The sequence below is a fragment of the Rutilus rutilus genome, assembly GCF_951802725.1.
Source record: "Rutilus rutilus genome assembly, chromosome: 15".
Lineage (NCBI taxonomy): Eukaryota > Metazoa > Chordata > Actinopteri > Cypriniformes > Leuciscidae > Rutilus > Rutilus rutilus.
In genome coordinates this window covers 25,688,024-25,703,222 of record NC_140220.1, presented here as the reverse complement: position 1 = coordinate 25,703,222, position 15,199 = coordinate 25,688,024, and the positions used below count along the sequence as shown (strand labels likewise).

The window sequence follows — 15,199 nt, the reverse complement described above, 5'->3', positions numbered from 1 at the left end:
AATTAAAATCTTTTTGGTTAAATCTGAGAGCTTTCTGAGTCTGACCCTCTGTTGACTGGTAGTTAAAGCAACTACCACTTTGATGCTTTAAAAAGTTCAGAAAGAGATCGTAATATATATATGTATGTATATGTATTAGGGCTGCACGATAATGGGAAAATATCCGATGTTGTATGTTGAGTATTGCGATAACGATATTTCTTGCGATATAACATTTCCCTACAAAAATGCTTTTTATTTTATTCATTTATATATGTAATAATCATACTAAAATAAACCGGTAACGTTAGGCTAATAGATATTCTTCTGATCTTCAGAAGAATATCTCAGTTTTTTCATAAGGAGTTAACGTTACACATGCAACACTTTGATTAATGGTTGTCTGTGAGACTCTGTTATTGTTACTTGGCATTTCGTTAGCAGTTTTGGTAGATTTGGGCTTACACTTTTTGAAGTCTTCATATAGCTCCCTGAGGTTGTGTTCCAGATGACTGTGGAGATTAGTTTTCTCTCGACGTCTTCTCTTTTTGCGCGTGCAAATTCGTTATTTCAAATGCTGCGCTCAAAATGAAAGCACATTTTTCCAGGCCCGCCTATGCCGCGACGAGATGAGAACATCTCAACTTTTCAGAATTCCGCGAGCTCACGCAGGTCATGGTTGCATGGCAACGACAGACGCAAGCGCTTTTGGAAAGATAACGGTGCGGCCGCGCTTTCCAATCGTTTTTAGATGCGAAATGTGACACAGTACCTGCATTTATGACACGTCTTCTCTATTGAAGCCAAAATATTGCCATATTTCAGACGTACAGTTCTTTTTAGGCACAGGTTCTTCGCTGTTGTCATTTTCCTCGCTTGTCTCTACTTCCGCCATTAGTTTTTATTTTCCACTCTCTGCTCACTAGGTTCCCCTTTGGACCCGATCTAGCCAATAGCATAATAGCAGCTACTGGGGAGGCGGGTATAAAGATAGTAAAGCCCCATTTGATTGGTCGAATTTGGATAAACAACCTATGCATGCATCCATCACACAAATGCTTGGCACATAAAATAAATGCAATTTATCGCACCTTTCTGCAATACGGATATCGCATATACTATTATCGCGATAACGATAATTTTTCGATATATTGTGCAGCCCTAATATGTATGCATGTGGGAATGGAAACTTTCAGACTTGTCCAGTGAAAGTTTACACTGGTACTACGATTGCTATAATGCCATTGCCAGAGCATGATACAGGAAAGGTATCAGGCTTCTGGCTTGCCCTTGGTCAAGTGGCTTGAGCAGAGGATTACTGTAAACGTATCTCATTCAGTCCAATTGATCAGGGTTAATAAAGTTCATAAAGGGAACCTACTTGAAAAATCACTGTTGTGCCAGTGGTTGTTCTTGCTTTCACGCTGCAATTGTGTCCCATTAAAGTCTAGTTTGGATTTTTAATGTGTCCCCTGTTGATTTTATGATCATTCCTAAGATGCACGTTCAAAGCTACGGCACAGACTTGCTCTTGCATTTTAAGTATTCGACCTAGTTTTTCTTTGAATGAAAGATGAGTTAGCAACGATCATCTGGAGTTGTGAAAGCTGGAGGGGCTGTGTTCTGAATCTTACTGTGTGCCTTGTGATAATAGCAGCCTCCATTTTCTGCTCGTGTCTGTGGTCTGGTCTCTGAGTGAGTTTGTTAGTTACTCACTGGATAACTGGAAGGTTCATCTTCAGCAGGAAACTGTAAGCCAAGCATGGCAGTGGCACAGAGGCTTGGGATTTCCATTTTCCACTGCTTTAAATCACTAGTCAATGTTATCCACCTGCTCAGAAATAACTGACCTGACATTTAGCAGGAATATTTAATAATGTTAATTAACACCAACATATGTTAGTCATACTTTGCATTCATTTTGAGAATCTTACATTTAACTTTTTTTTTTATATATGCTAATCTATGGCACACTTGATAAGATGCGCACAGAGTCAATTAATAAATAAAAGATGTGTTACTAGGGAGAATCAGTGATGTCTAGAGCAGCACTTTGAGCTCCAGAGCCGATCAGGGTCTCAAAGTCTGTCATTTTCAAGTGTCTGGCTCAATGAGTAGTGTGTGGATGTTGAAAACCAGGTAAATGACACACACGTGTAGTAAAAATAGACTGGAACCATGTCTTCCTTCACAAAGCAGTTATTATTTCATATTTATGAAAATCTTTCTTAAAGATAGTCCAACCAGAAATTAAAATTAATTTATCCTTATGTCGTCCCAAACACATGACTTTCTTTCTTTTGTGGAATATAAAATTATTAAATTTTCTTGGTGGGTTTTATAAAAAACAGAAACTTGGAAACTGAGCACTGTGTGTAATATCTGTGCTATTAGCATATTGCGTCTTCAGTGTCACATGATCCTTCAGAAATCATTCTTAATATGCTGATTTGCTGCTCAAGAAACATTTCTGATTATTATCAATGTCAAAAACAGTGCTGCTTAATATTTTTGTGGAAACAATTATTTAATTTTTTTCAGGATTCTTTGAATAGAAAGTTCAAATTTATTTGAAATTGAAAACAAATGTAATTATTGTCACTTTTGGTCAATGTAATGTTGTATCCTTGCATAAAGTATAAACATTTTTAAAGAAGGAAATAAAATCTTACTGACCTCAAACTTTTGAATTTTAGTTTACATTTATTATACTTTATTCTGTGTTATATTACCCTGACAACATACTATTTAATCAACACTGGTGCGAGGAGTTTACAAAATTACACTCTTCAGCTTTAATTTTGTTTTATGATGTAATGATATAATTCAGTTAAATTATAGGCTAACTCATTTTATTACATGATAAAATAATAATATTGGCCCAGGCCTACTTATATTATACCTACTAGGTCAAGTCTTCGTGAAATACGGCAACCATTATTGAATTATTGGTTATTAGAAATGTTTAATTCCAAGGGAATAAGCAGCATATCCGGTCAAAGGAAAAGGAAATAAAGACCTCTTTAGACCGTCTATAGATGGCAATTTGTTTTCATACAGATCATGTACAAATATCTCTTTCATTACATCTAAGAATACAATTTATTTCAGGCAACAAGCTCTTGATTCTTCCGTTCTCCCTTTCTTATGCTGCTACACATATTTTATTCGTGCCCTTAATCGTAGTGTGGCAACTCTAGCTCTGTGTTGTGACCTGGTGGGTATGGCCGAACAGTGTGGGTTGTGTTATCCAGACCCAGAGGAAAGCCTCACTATGAACAATAGTCTTCTTATCTCCTCCGTTGCAAAAAATCACTTAGATGAATGACTCAGTTAGTTGTGAATGTAAAACTAATATTGTCCTGTTCGTCATCTTTTCCGGGTGTTTCCGGGTGTACGCTCATATGCTTACAGAGACGTGCTGTTGGGAAAATTTCCATCCAGAGAGCCACAGTCATTCAAATCGCTGTTTGTTTGGAAGTGAATGGTTTTCTGTTTCTGCGGTACGCCAACATACAGTGGTCTGCTTCCTCTGATTGATGCAGTAAATCATCCCAACTCTAAATGAAGATCAATGTCCTTGGTGCTCCAAACATCTCTTTTTATGGAAAATATCCCTATTATTTGTGTGAAGGGGAAAGTGTGATGATAGGCTAATGACACAAAATCTACCTTTACAAATTGGAGTGGCATTAAACAAAATGGTAAAAAGGTTCCATTGGTCAACTTTAGTTAATCCATTAACTAAATGCATGAGCGAAACATGTCAAGCGAAACATGCTTGAGCTTCCGTTAACCTCAATAGATGCAAGTTGATGAATGTTTATAAGAGAATAAAAGCATCAATTCAGTCTGTTCATCATATAAAGCGATCGAGTCTCTTTAGAAAATTTTGCCTAAACTGCTCAATTCATATGAATTAGTTTTACGATCTCTTAATGAACAAATTTCTTACTGGTTTGGTACGACATGAGGGTGAGTAATTAATGACAGAATTTTCATTTTAGGGTGAACTATCCCTTAAAAAACTAATATTACTAAATGATTTAAAGGGGGTATATCATGGAAATCTGACTTTTTCCGTCTTTATGTGCTATAATCGTGTCCCGGATGCATCTACCAACCCAGAAAACGTGAAAAGTGAAAACCTAGTTACTTTGTTTTGGTAAGCTTTTCTCTGCAAACATGTCAAAAAATAAGCCGATCAGATTTCGTTCCCCTTCTGAAGTATGAAGGGGATCTTATTATAATATTACCGCCCCTCTGCACGTTTCCACCCACGGCGCCGCCATTTGTTTTTTTGCAGGTGACTTACAGTGTAACCAGTTCTAACGCAATGACAAAAGTTCGAGCAAAGCACGCAAACTGTTCTGTGGTTGGCTGCACAGACGAGCACAGAACACTATTTACAGCCCCAGCCTCAGATGAGACGAGAGCAGTGGATTCATTTTACTTTCAACGGACATCACCCAGAATCAATGTAACTCCACAACAACTACATAAATGTATCTAGTAACCATTCAGAAACGTCCAAGTGCGTCTAAATGTTGCAACCTCTTCCTGAGTCTCTCTGTAGGCTGCACTCCGCTACTGGTTATTCCTGAGATTTTGGATGAATGATTATTCACGTGTTTTGTTATTGTATCCGAAGCTTGTGTAAAGGATGGGCCGTCTTTTGCACGGGGCGGGGAGCAGCAGCTCATTTGCATTTAAAGGGACACACACAAACGGAGCGTTTTTGCTCACACCCAAAAAGGAGAAAATTTTACAAGCTATGATAAATGATCTGGGGGTATTTTGAGCTGAAATTCAACAGACACATTCTGGGGACACCATAGATTACATCTTGTGAAAAGGGAGAATATTATGTAACCTTTAAAAGCATTTTTAAATAATGTAGTGAACTATTGTTAACAAATGGAACCTTTTAGTAAAGTGGTAAAGCAACTAGACATAAAATAGGGAAGAGTATTTTTTAATTTGGCTTTAGTTGTGCTGTGACCCATCATCATTGTTAAATATTTAATTGTGTCATATTGATTGGAGACGCTCCGCTCTGACACACATGGGATCAAGCAGTCTATTTTAAACTCATAAAGCTGGAGCTTTTATATGTCAGGTCAAGCGTGTCCTTCATGAAAACATCGTAAGATGATGTGTGTGAAGATATTTTTAAGAATAGCAGTTACAGTGAGTGAAGTTTCTGTGTCTGTAGCATTGAGACAGGTTTAGAATGACGGTTCAGTGCTTCATCTAGCACAGTTTAGTCTTTGTACACAGTGCTCCAGTGTTCTGTCTAATGGAGCGTGCATGCTAACCGCAGTACCGCACAACTCTTCTGGATGCAGGAAGTGATACAGCGTGACAGCCAGAACCATTTAGACAAGAACTCTTGGGCTACGTTCACACTGCTAGCCTTAGTGCTCAATTCCGATTTATTGCTCAGATCATATTTTTTTGTATAGCTGTTCACATTGTTGTTTGCATGCGCAAAAGAACTCTAAAAGACGTCACGCATCACGCTGTCATACGGAAGTAAACACGGAGGACATCAGAGTAATCTATTATGTGTTTATTTATGGTGTGATCTGCCGTGGAATAGTCAATTTATGCAATATAAAAAAACAAAGACGAGGAAGTGGAAAAATAGTGCAGAATCTTTTGTAACTTTTTTTAACATTCTTAAAAAAAATTATAATAATTATCACAAATTTTCACATCTATTATTTATATATATATATATATATATATATATATATATATATATATATGTGTGTGTAATCTTTTTTTTTCCCCCTAAAAAAAAAAGTATTATTGACTCCAAACTTTTAATTTTAAGTGTGTGTGTTGGTGTGCATTTATATAAGTGAATTGTTAGTTTCACTTTTGCCTCCATGTTTTTGTTGGACGCCTGAACTTTTCTAACAGCTCGTTTTCATATTTTCAGTCCTGCAGCTGGTGTTTTGATGTTGCCATAATCATTTAGTATGTGAGTGATGAGAGTTTATTGTAATAGCGAATGCATGGACCTGGAGACTTGGAGAAATGCCTCATTATATTTGGGGGCTGGGAGGATTATCAGATTACATGTATGAAAAACAAAGCAAACAATTTTGAATATGAAAAGCTGTTTTGGTCCCCAAGGAGTGCTTTTAAAATTGTGTATGCGAGTGTACAGGTTTTTGTACTGAGGATTAACATTATTTGTAATGATTTACTTCTCAGCTAGTCTCGCGTAGCCAGACCTTCAGACTGACGGCTGACGGTCTGGACTCCATCACAGCTTTCATTATACGCCACGGCCCTCCCAAGAGGATGTCTGACTGACATGTAAAGCAACCAATCACAGTTCATTTTGTTCCGCATCGTTTAGGGCCATGAAAATGTGAAGTCCCTACAATAACAGACTTGCGTGCATCTCTATTATTCATTCAAGAGCGTTGGAGCCACAAATTTCACATACTTTTAAAAACTTTCTTTTTCGATGAGGGGTTTGGCGTCATGACGGCTTTGTTTCTAGGCAGACCGTTAAAGAACATGACACACATGACGACTTAACTCCTGAATTGTGGCACAGACGCCAGACCAGACTTTTATTTTGACTGCGCTAAGAACGCCGGCACCTGAGCACACACAGCGCTCCTTCACCGTCTTTATTAATCTACAGTCTCTGTTTAACAGTTCTTTCTAATATTAGATAAAACTGTTCAACAAAGTAAACCGTATAAGAAAAAAGTATTATAGTGTTTGCTTTTATCTTATTAGTAATTGAAAGGCAAACACTATATAATACTTCTTCATTTACCATCAGCATTCATTTGTAGCCTGCATGAACGTGTGTTACTCTGAGCGTGACCGTCGGTCGGTCCGTGTGAATTGAATGCAGACTCCTGAAGAGTTCAGCTTCACTGGAGACGCATGATCGACAAACTTTAAACCCTTGATTTCAAACTATTTCAAGCTATATCCAGTTGCCCACTATGTTATATTCATGTCATTTTCACTGTGTGCTGTATGTAAAATGTAGCTACCTTGTCTTTAGTTGAAAAAAATAAATAAAAATGCTTTATTGCGCACAATCTTACCAGATTATTGAGTGCCCTGTTGGTTACACTTTTTATTCATATATATATATATATTGTTTACATTTTTATTTTAGTTGCCATCTAAAGTCTGTTTATTTTACAGATTTATTTATTCATTATCAATTTATTTGATCTAAGTTATAAAATAAAAAGCAAAATGTCTAATTTCAAAAATGTAATATTGGTCTACTACTATTCAGATTTATCAACAGCGAAGAGTAGCTTGTGAATCGCATGCCTCATGCATACAGTCCAGTTCCTTAAGATGAGTACGAGTAGTTATACATCCTAATTCTCAGAAGATGACAACTTGCATCATATAATTCCATGTATGGCCCACAGCGTCTGAGGCTAAGAATAGGTTACAGGAAGAAACACTGCGTGGTCAATGGGTTGACGTAGTGGATCAGCACCAGTTCATGAGTCAACATTGTAAGTCCTGTTGTCAATGGTGCTGTTAGTAGCTTCCTAAATGAGCGATAATGTCAGACTTTTTTTTTTTCTGTTGTTGCTGTCTTGGGAGGGACATACCAGTGAGCTGGCCTCGTGCATTCTGGGCTATAAAGCTGTCAATAGATGCTGGGCCACTTTGAGGGATCTTCTCATTAAAAGCAGATGATGTTCTTTCCATGCAGCTTCGAGCGTGCGGTTCTGTCTGAACGGCTGAGGCGCAGGCCTGGCGTGTGTTTGGAGTTTAGAGCCCTTATGAGTGATAAATGCCTTTTGTAACTACATGTGACTCGGCGTATGTCCTCATATGGCGAGGCGTTCAAGCTGGTTTAGCGGTATCTTGGGTGCTCGCCAGGCCCCCAGCAGTGCCTCGTAAAGGCAAAAACTGGGACGACAGTAAGACAACATGAAATGTATCACACGCTGTTTAGGTTACATTGTCTCTGTTCAGATTGTGGTGACATTGAGATCAAACTCCATTTAGTAGCATATACACACACTTTATTTTATTTATTTATTTATTTATTTATATTGTATAGGGCAATATATTGGTATCATATCAGTTTTCTTTTTATTTATTTGTTTGTTTTTATTTATTTATTAAGAGTATTATGTATTACTTTATTATTTAGTATTCATGTAATATATATATATTTTATGTACATTTATGTTAATTTTATTGTGCATGCTCATTTCCAGTGCTGATAAGATGATATTTCAAAAATACTTATAATTTAATAGCACTGTTAAATCTTTAGGCAAAATGAATATTCGTTTATCATACTGTATATTATAATGCTTTAAATGCAGTTGTAGCTTTTTATGATTGTTTCAAGTGTGTGTGTGAGTTTTTTAAATAGTGGCCATAACAGAATAATTAGTTTATCTGTATGCCAGAATTTTAGTATTGGTGCATCTATATCAGTGGCTCAAATTTTGGCTGTTTGCTTTTGGTGTGTCAGCATCTTTCTCTATTGACGACCACTTAAAACTAGAGATCATAACTAACGATCTCTGTCTCTCTTTGCAGTGAAGCCGTTCACAACCACTGTGAAGGAGATGCGCCTTCATAGAGACGACTTTGAGATGCTCAAAGTGATCGGCCGGGGAGCCTTTGGGGAGGTAAGGAATTCAGTGAACCCTTGCTGCCTTTTTGGCATGTTTAAAAGTGCAGGGAAATCACCTCTGAATCTCTCCAGCCTTTGCCATATTTTGTGGTTTGTTTTCATGACCCATTTTGTGTGTCCAATGAAAACCCCAAACTATCAGTGAAGTATTCATGTCCCCCTCAAGAATCTTATCAGCAGCCACAAACCTAACCCATTCCTCTCCTCTGAGTTTCCCTTCTCTCCCCCCTGCCAATTCCCCAGGGATCTTGGCCTGGCGTTCGACTGCTATTCTTGGGCCGGCACAGATCTAGGCATTTTAGGCTAATCATTTGTTTTACAGGGGGAATGTGCTACTCGTTCCTGCACTATAACACTTGGACTATTCACTACACGCACGGTTCACTTTTCTTTTTCTTTGCCAATCTGCCTTCCATCACTGTTTCTCGCCTACATTTTCTTTTTTTTCTTTTTTCTCACCACAATTGAATTAGATTGAAGTTCGGGAACCGAACTACAAGTGCGAACAGACCCTTTGTTTTCAACCCCAACCCATTAGTTTTTTTGGAACCGAATCACAATAAATTTGCATCATCTATAAGTATTTTTACATGCACAGTTATAATCATGGTACAGTGCAACAGTTGGGTTCTCGAAGTAAAAATCGTATTAATTTTCTTCACAGGGAAATAGATTTTTAACGATAAAACGTTTTTTTTCCTCTGTTGTTTTTTATTTCATTCGCAGTGCTTCAGGGGATTGTAGTTATTTCCCTAATTAAAGCTGTTAAGTACACATACTTGTTAAGTATGAAGTCTTTTTGTCTGATTTTCAAATACTTTTTTTGCTTCAAAGCAAAAAAAAAAAAAACAGGTCTGTTAGGTCGACTTAACAAAAAAAAACGGACTGGTACGATTTCAGCAAACTGAAAATTCCCAGTTAATATTAACAATCATGTGGGGACAGATTATCAGATATTTCTGAATTAGGAGAAACATTTTGCTGTGTCACACCTCTCTGCTCTGTCATTACACCTCCCTCGTAAATGAATGTGTAATTGACTCATTTCCAAATTCGTACAATTCCGTATTTCTGTTCATCTGGAAAAAAAAAAGAAAAAAAAAAGCAGAAGTTAACTCTGCTTAAACAAAACAATTAGGGCGTCTCATCGCTTGATTCTGAAGCTGAATAAGACTTTATTTTGGGGAGAGATCTGTCCATAGTTCTCCTCCTTACTGTAGATTCCTGTCAGGAATGGCAGTGGTGGCACAGGAAGCAGGGCAGGACGGTGCAGCTGTCAGGAAAGGCTCCGGAAACCAGAACCGTCTCTAAGGAGTGACTTTCGTAAAAATAGTGTCTCACTCCGCATGTAATTTGTGCGGTTCATTGTCCCTTCTTCAGCCGCCGAGACCTCAATAACCCTTCCTTCTCAGTCGCTGGGCTTTTTGTCTGTGGATCTAATGATGACTCAGATCTTAGGGGGATTTTTGCAGTCTTTCTGTTATCATCAAGCCAGGCTATTGTTGCCTGTGCTGCTGCTTGTGTCGGTTTCAGAGCGTTCAGGCTCATGTGTGAACATGATGCTGCTGTTTTGTTCCCTTTTCCAGCCGTTTCCTGTGGCTCTAGCATTACAGGATGTACTTCCAGAAAAATCTCTTGCATTTCCTGTTTATGATTGATGTTGTGGTCTCAGCTGAAGGCCTGGAATTTGGGACTGCTTAAAAGAATAGTTCAGTCAAACACTTTTTCTAAGCTTCATTTTCTTTCTTGCTGAAACTTTCAGTCTTTTGCAAAAGCACCATCACGGTATCAAAAGAGTCCATACGACTCTTGATCTATATTCCAAGATTCTGAAGTCATAAAATTATCATTGATCTTATTGCAAACAATTTAGCCAAGCATATTTTTCTTTCTGTTTTTAATTTTTTAAATCTTGCAATCCTAATCAAAATAGTCATAACTCGATCATCTGGTAAATTTACATACTTCTCTCTGATGAAGGATAAAGGACTTATCTAATCATTTAGTCTTCTTAAAGTCAACAACCGATGGATAGAATCAAATCTGTTTTCGAAAATCTGTTTTACTCAGATATTTTCCTCCTTATTGTGACACATTCGTCACTTCTTCCATTTTTCATTGTCACTTTGAGTCATAGTTTTATATTGATTATCTTTCAAATCTCACTTTTGTAGGGATGTACCCAATGTTAAGTTTTTGAGCCAGAAATGTTCAGGTTAATGCCGATAACAGATTAATAGCTGATTTTGAAATTATGAAAAATGTGGTTTAAATAAAACATAAAATTAATAAACCATGAAAGCCTAAAATCATTTTTAGTGCTTAAAGTGAATCTTGAAAAAAATAAAATAATGGAACCTACCTTTTTCTAAATCTAAATATGAAATATTTACCGATACCAATAAATGATCACTTCCACAATTTGTGGAAGTAAGATTTGAGAACGTATGACTTCAGGAAATTTTGAATAGTCATATTAACTACTTTTTAATGGTGCTTTTGTGACACTTTTTTTTTTTTTTAAGCTTGACAATGTCCATCAGTGTCCAAAAAGAAAGTCATTAGTGTTTGTAACTACATGATTGTTTTTTTTTGACTGAGCTAACCCTTTGAAAGACTTAACTTTTTGCAGTAGAGTCTAGTGGTTGACGTACTTAAATGGCACTCCCTTTTGCCTCACCTGAGACTTGCTCAGAATAATTATTCTTTTGACTAGAATAAGAAAGAAAATATGGAACAGGGAGGGGAATCAAGGAGAACTAGATTGAAGCAGACATTTTTTACATAACGTCACTGTGAGTCACTACATAGCAAACAAAACAGCCTGTAATGACCACTACAGAGTCAGAACGCTCTATGTTGAGGTTGAGCGTTGATCTCTTTATCTGTTCAGTTGAGTGAATCACTCATGTAATGAATGGTTAGGTCAAAGTACGCGCAGACCCTGTCCTTCATATTGATTTAGTGAAGATGCCGGCTTCTGTTCTCTCAAGGTAAACTGACATAATTAAGATTGTTTGCCAACAACAAGCTGGAGACTGATTCACAGACCCACATGCTGGTTCTAGTGTGAGTCCTGGCAGAAGTCCAGTGTTTTATTTATTGCAGGGTTCCTGTTGTCCCCAAAGCATCTTGAATAGCATTATTATTTGGTGTTGACTTGTCCAATATCAAATCTGGTATAGAACAAAAAGAGGGCTGTAATTCATTTCAAAGAGCCTAGCAAAAAAAATAAAAAAATAAAAAAATGGAAGAAATTTTAATGGATTTAAAGATATGAAACTCTGTTTCCCAGCTGTTACAGGGCTCAATATTAAGGATGGTCCAATGATCCTGGACTGGTGTGACAGGATTTTGGGACAATTCACTGGACACTCTTGCCCTATTGGGTCAACATTTACATTCTTGTTTCAGTGATGTTGCATTCATTGGTTAAGTGTATTTAACATTTAACATTTGAGTTAGTTATTCACTTACTGACTGACTGACTTATTTAGAATTTTACCGATATTGAATTTTACATATACATGATGTACAGTCTGTATAAGTGAATGATTTAACGATTAAAATCGCAATATCGAATCGCAATACTTGTAAAATCGCAATTCTTACAAAAAATCGCAATACATATCGTATCGGCACCCAAGTATCGTGATAGTATCGAATTGGGAGATGGGTGTATCGTCCCAGCCCTAATATTCACCAAATATAGTAAGAAAACTTACAAACAATTAACAGGTTTTTACTGTAATATTTTCAGTCTTTTACTGTTAAAATCACAATCTTTATTTACAGCTTTTTTGTGAATTTACGCAAGTAGCTTATGACTGTCTTGGAAGTCTCTGGTAGAAGGGGCTGGAAATTGTAAACCAAATTTTTATTTTTTATTGGAATTTAAGTATTATTTTACTTATGATGTAGTCAAATACATTAAAATTACAGGAAAGCAGCAAAACTACAGAGAACTAATGTTGTTTTTTCTCTTCTTTTTTTGTTTTTCAATAATATATTGGGAGAAAGTGAAAATTTGGCAAGTTAAAATCTGAACTACTGATCCAACTGTACCAGTATCACAGATTTATAATGTTGAGCCCTGCATCACACTCTTAAGTTGTGCAATTTTACATTGCATATTCAGAATGAAGCAACCCCTTCCATATCCTCGGGTTTGCACGGTTGCTTAGCACCTGTCTCACTGTATAGATCTTTACATCAGAATTACTGTTTACGCTCTGACCTTTGACCTTCTGGCTTTACCTACATGATCTCTTATTTGGACTTGAGTGTGTTGGTGACAATCGCATCGCAGCGTCCACTTTGGTCACCCGCTTTCTCTCCTTCATGCACCTCCCTTGCCTTTTCAATCAGGTCAAGCTGCCTTTGTGGAAGTGTGTGTCTAAAAAAGGAGAGGGAAAGAGGACAGGAGGCACTGTGGGAGGAGGAATTGGGGGTTTCTGAGCACTCAGGGTTCAGTTTGTTTTTGTAATGAGGTCAGTTATCTTCTGCGGTTAGGAGCCTTACAGATAAGAAGCATGTGTGTGATTTAAGACTGTTTGAGTTTGTTACATGCACAAACACACTCTAGAGAACATCAAAGGGTCGAAAAAAGCGGAAAAACAGCAGCAGGGCTCCTAATTTGCCCTTACTATGCAAAGTTACAGTTTGTACTGTGTTCTTTGCTGAAGCAGCACATTGTGCTTTGGGCAGGTATGCGAGTCCACGTGAGGGGGACACTGTTCCTCCACTGAGGGTAAACACATCATGTGATGTGTCCCGAGCAGCGAGGCAAAGTACAGGGAAATTCATGACTCCACTTAACATTAGCCGACTAATCGGTCACACATAGCTAGTGGACAGAAGATATCAGAATAATAAAGGTCACGCATACATAAGTCATGGAGCAAACACTTGGATCTCACAGAGAGGTTTATAATATAGTTTTATGAATGGCTCCTGTCCGATTTAAAGGCGTATATTACACACACACACACAAAAAAAAAACTTGCTTATCCTCAAGTTGTTCCAAACTCATATAACTTCATTTCTTCAAAACATGTTTTGAGATGTTCGCAGCTCTTATCTATTTAGTGGGTCTCTAAAGGGGAAAAAAAGAAAATGTGGTCCATATGTAGGGTGACCAGATTTCTCATGGTGTAATACTGGACGGGATGGACATCTTCACGTCTGACTTGATCTCCTCCGCGTTCTCGAATATCCCGCCTTCACTAACTGCAAGTTAATCGATAACACATTGTGATTAGATGAAAATTTTGTACTAATGTCAGTCACCAATTTGACAGTCCCTCACTGCGTTATCACTGCATTAATACATCTCCTCCCTGCCTGGTGTGTCTTCCTGCCGGCAGAGTGTTTGCTCTCCCCACCCCACATGAATAACCTCCAACTGAACACTCCTCCAAACTGTTCCTTTCCTAATATTGAGTCACTTTCCTTAAAGGGAAGACCCCACACTCTTGTCATTTTTGGTGCACTGCAGACTTGTGGCCTAAATTAGCCAGTTCTTGTGTGCCGTCTCTCTTTTTAGGCAAAAAGTCAGCTGTCTCGAGTCTCAGCTTTTCCTTTTTTCTGATTTCAGAGGCATCAGAGATCAAAAGCATCTCATTCAGAGTTTCTTTCCCTGTGGGCTTTCGGTCTAAGTGGGCCACGAGTGCATACGATGAATAAATGAGGGAAATAAAAATGGTCAAATTCCCCACAGCCTCTGAATCATGCTGAGTTTTAATTTGTTTGTATGCATTGGCTAACTCCTCATCTCAACTGTCTAGGTTGCTGTGGTGAAGATGAAACACACCGAGCGTGTTTACGCCATGAAGATCCTAAACAAGTGGGAGATGCTGAAGAGGGCCGAGGTAAAGAGATTTCTGCTCATGGGTCTTTTTCATTTGTTAGATCTTTCAGGGCTTCAACTAAAATGTCAAAAAAAAAAAAAAGACTCTTATTAACACGTTCCTTTTAACACGTCAGTCAAAATGATTAACAAAGCTCAAACCTGCAAAGGAGTTAGCACTCAACCAGACTCACTCATTCAGTGAATCATTCAGATCTGTTATTGTGTCCTTCACTGAACCACTGTTTGTTTTGTGAACCAAATGAACCATGTACTTTAGGTTCGTCAGACTTAATATTAGTATTATTATTGACTGATTATGTATCTAACAATGTGCATTTAACTAAATTGCACTAAACATTTTGTCCCCCCCCCCAAAAAAAATACAATCCATCTGAGGCTGGGTGATATGGACAAATTTTATCGTAATTATTTGTTCATTTCAGTGATATAAATGTCAAATCTTGTTCTTTCAAGTTTCAAGGCCGATTTTTGCTCTTAAGTGAAAGCTGTAGAAACCAGACTGTTAATTGTGGTTTTAAACTACTTTGTCAGAGCATGTCAAACACTTCTCGTTTTGGAATATTGTACACTTTTCCTGTCATTTTTCCTTAGCAAAATAAATATCTTAATAGAAAAATGTATTTCTTAGTTTCTGCATGTTCTAACGGGTGATATTGTTTCAAATCATGAAATAGGTTTGTGTTGCC

General features: G+C 37.5%; 1 protein-coding gene across 5 annotated transcripts in view; it reads left to right on the top strand.

Moving 5' to 3' along the window:
• The window catches only part of cdc42bpb (CDC42 binding protein kinase beta (DMPK-like)), a gene marked incomplete at its 3' end in the record, with an annotated part of 68,301 nt that overhangs the window by 13,645 nt on the left and 39,457 nt on the right, over positions 1-15,199 (top strand). For all 5 annotated transcript variants that reach the window (XM_084431586.1, XM_084431588.1, XM_084431587.1 and 2 more), the window contains exons 2-3: positions 8,545-8,636; positions 14,428-14,511. In XM_084431586.1, coding sequence (XP_084287712.1) covers positions 8,545-8,636; positions 14,428-14,511 — 176 coding nt within the window. The remainder of the gene's footprint in view (positions 1-8,544; positions 8,637-14,427; positions 14,512-15,199) is intronic.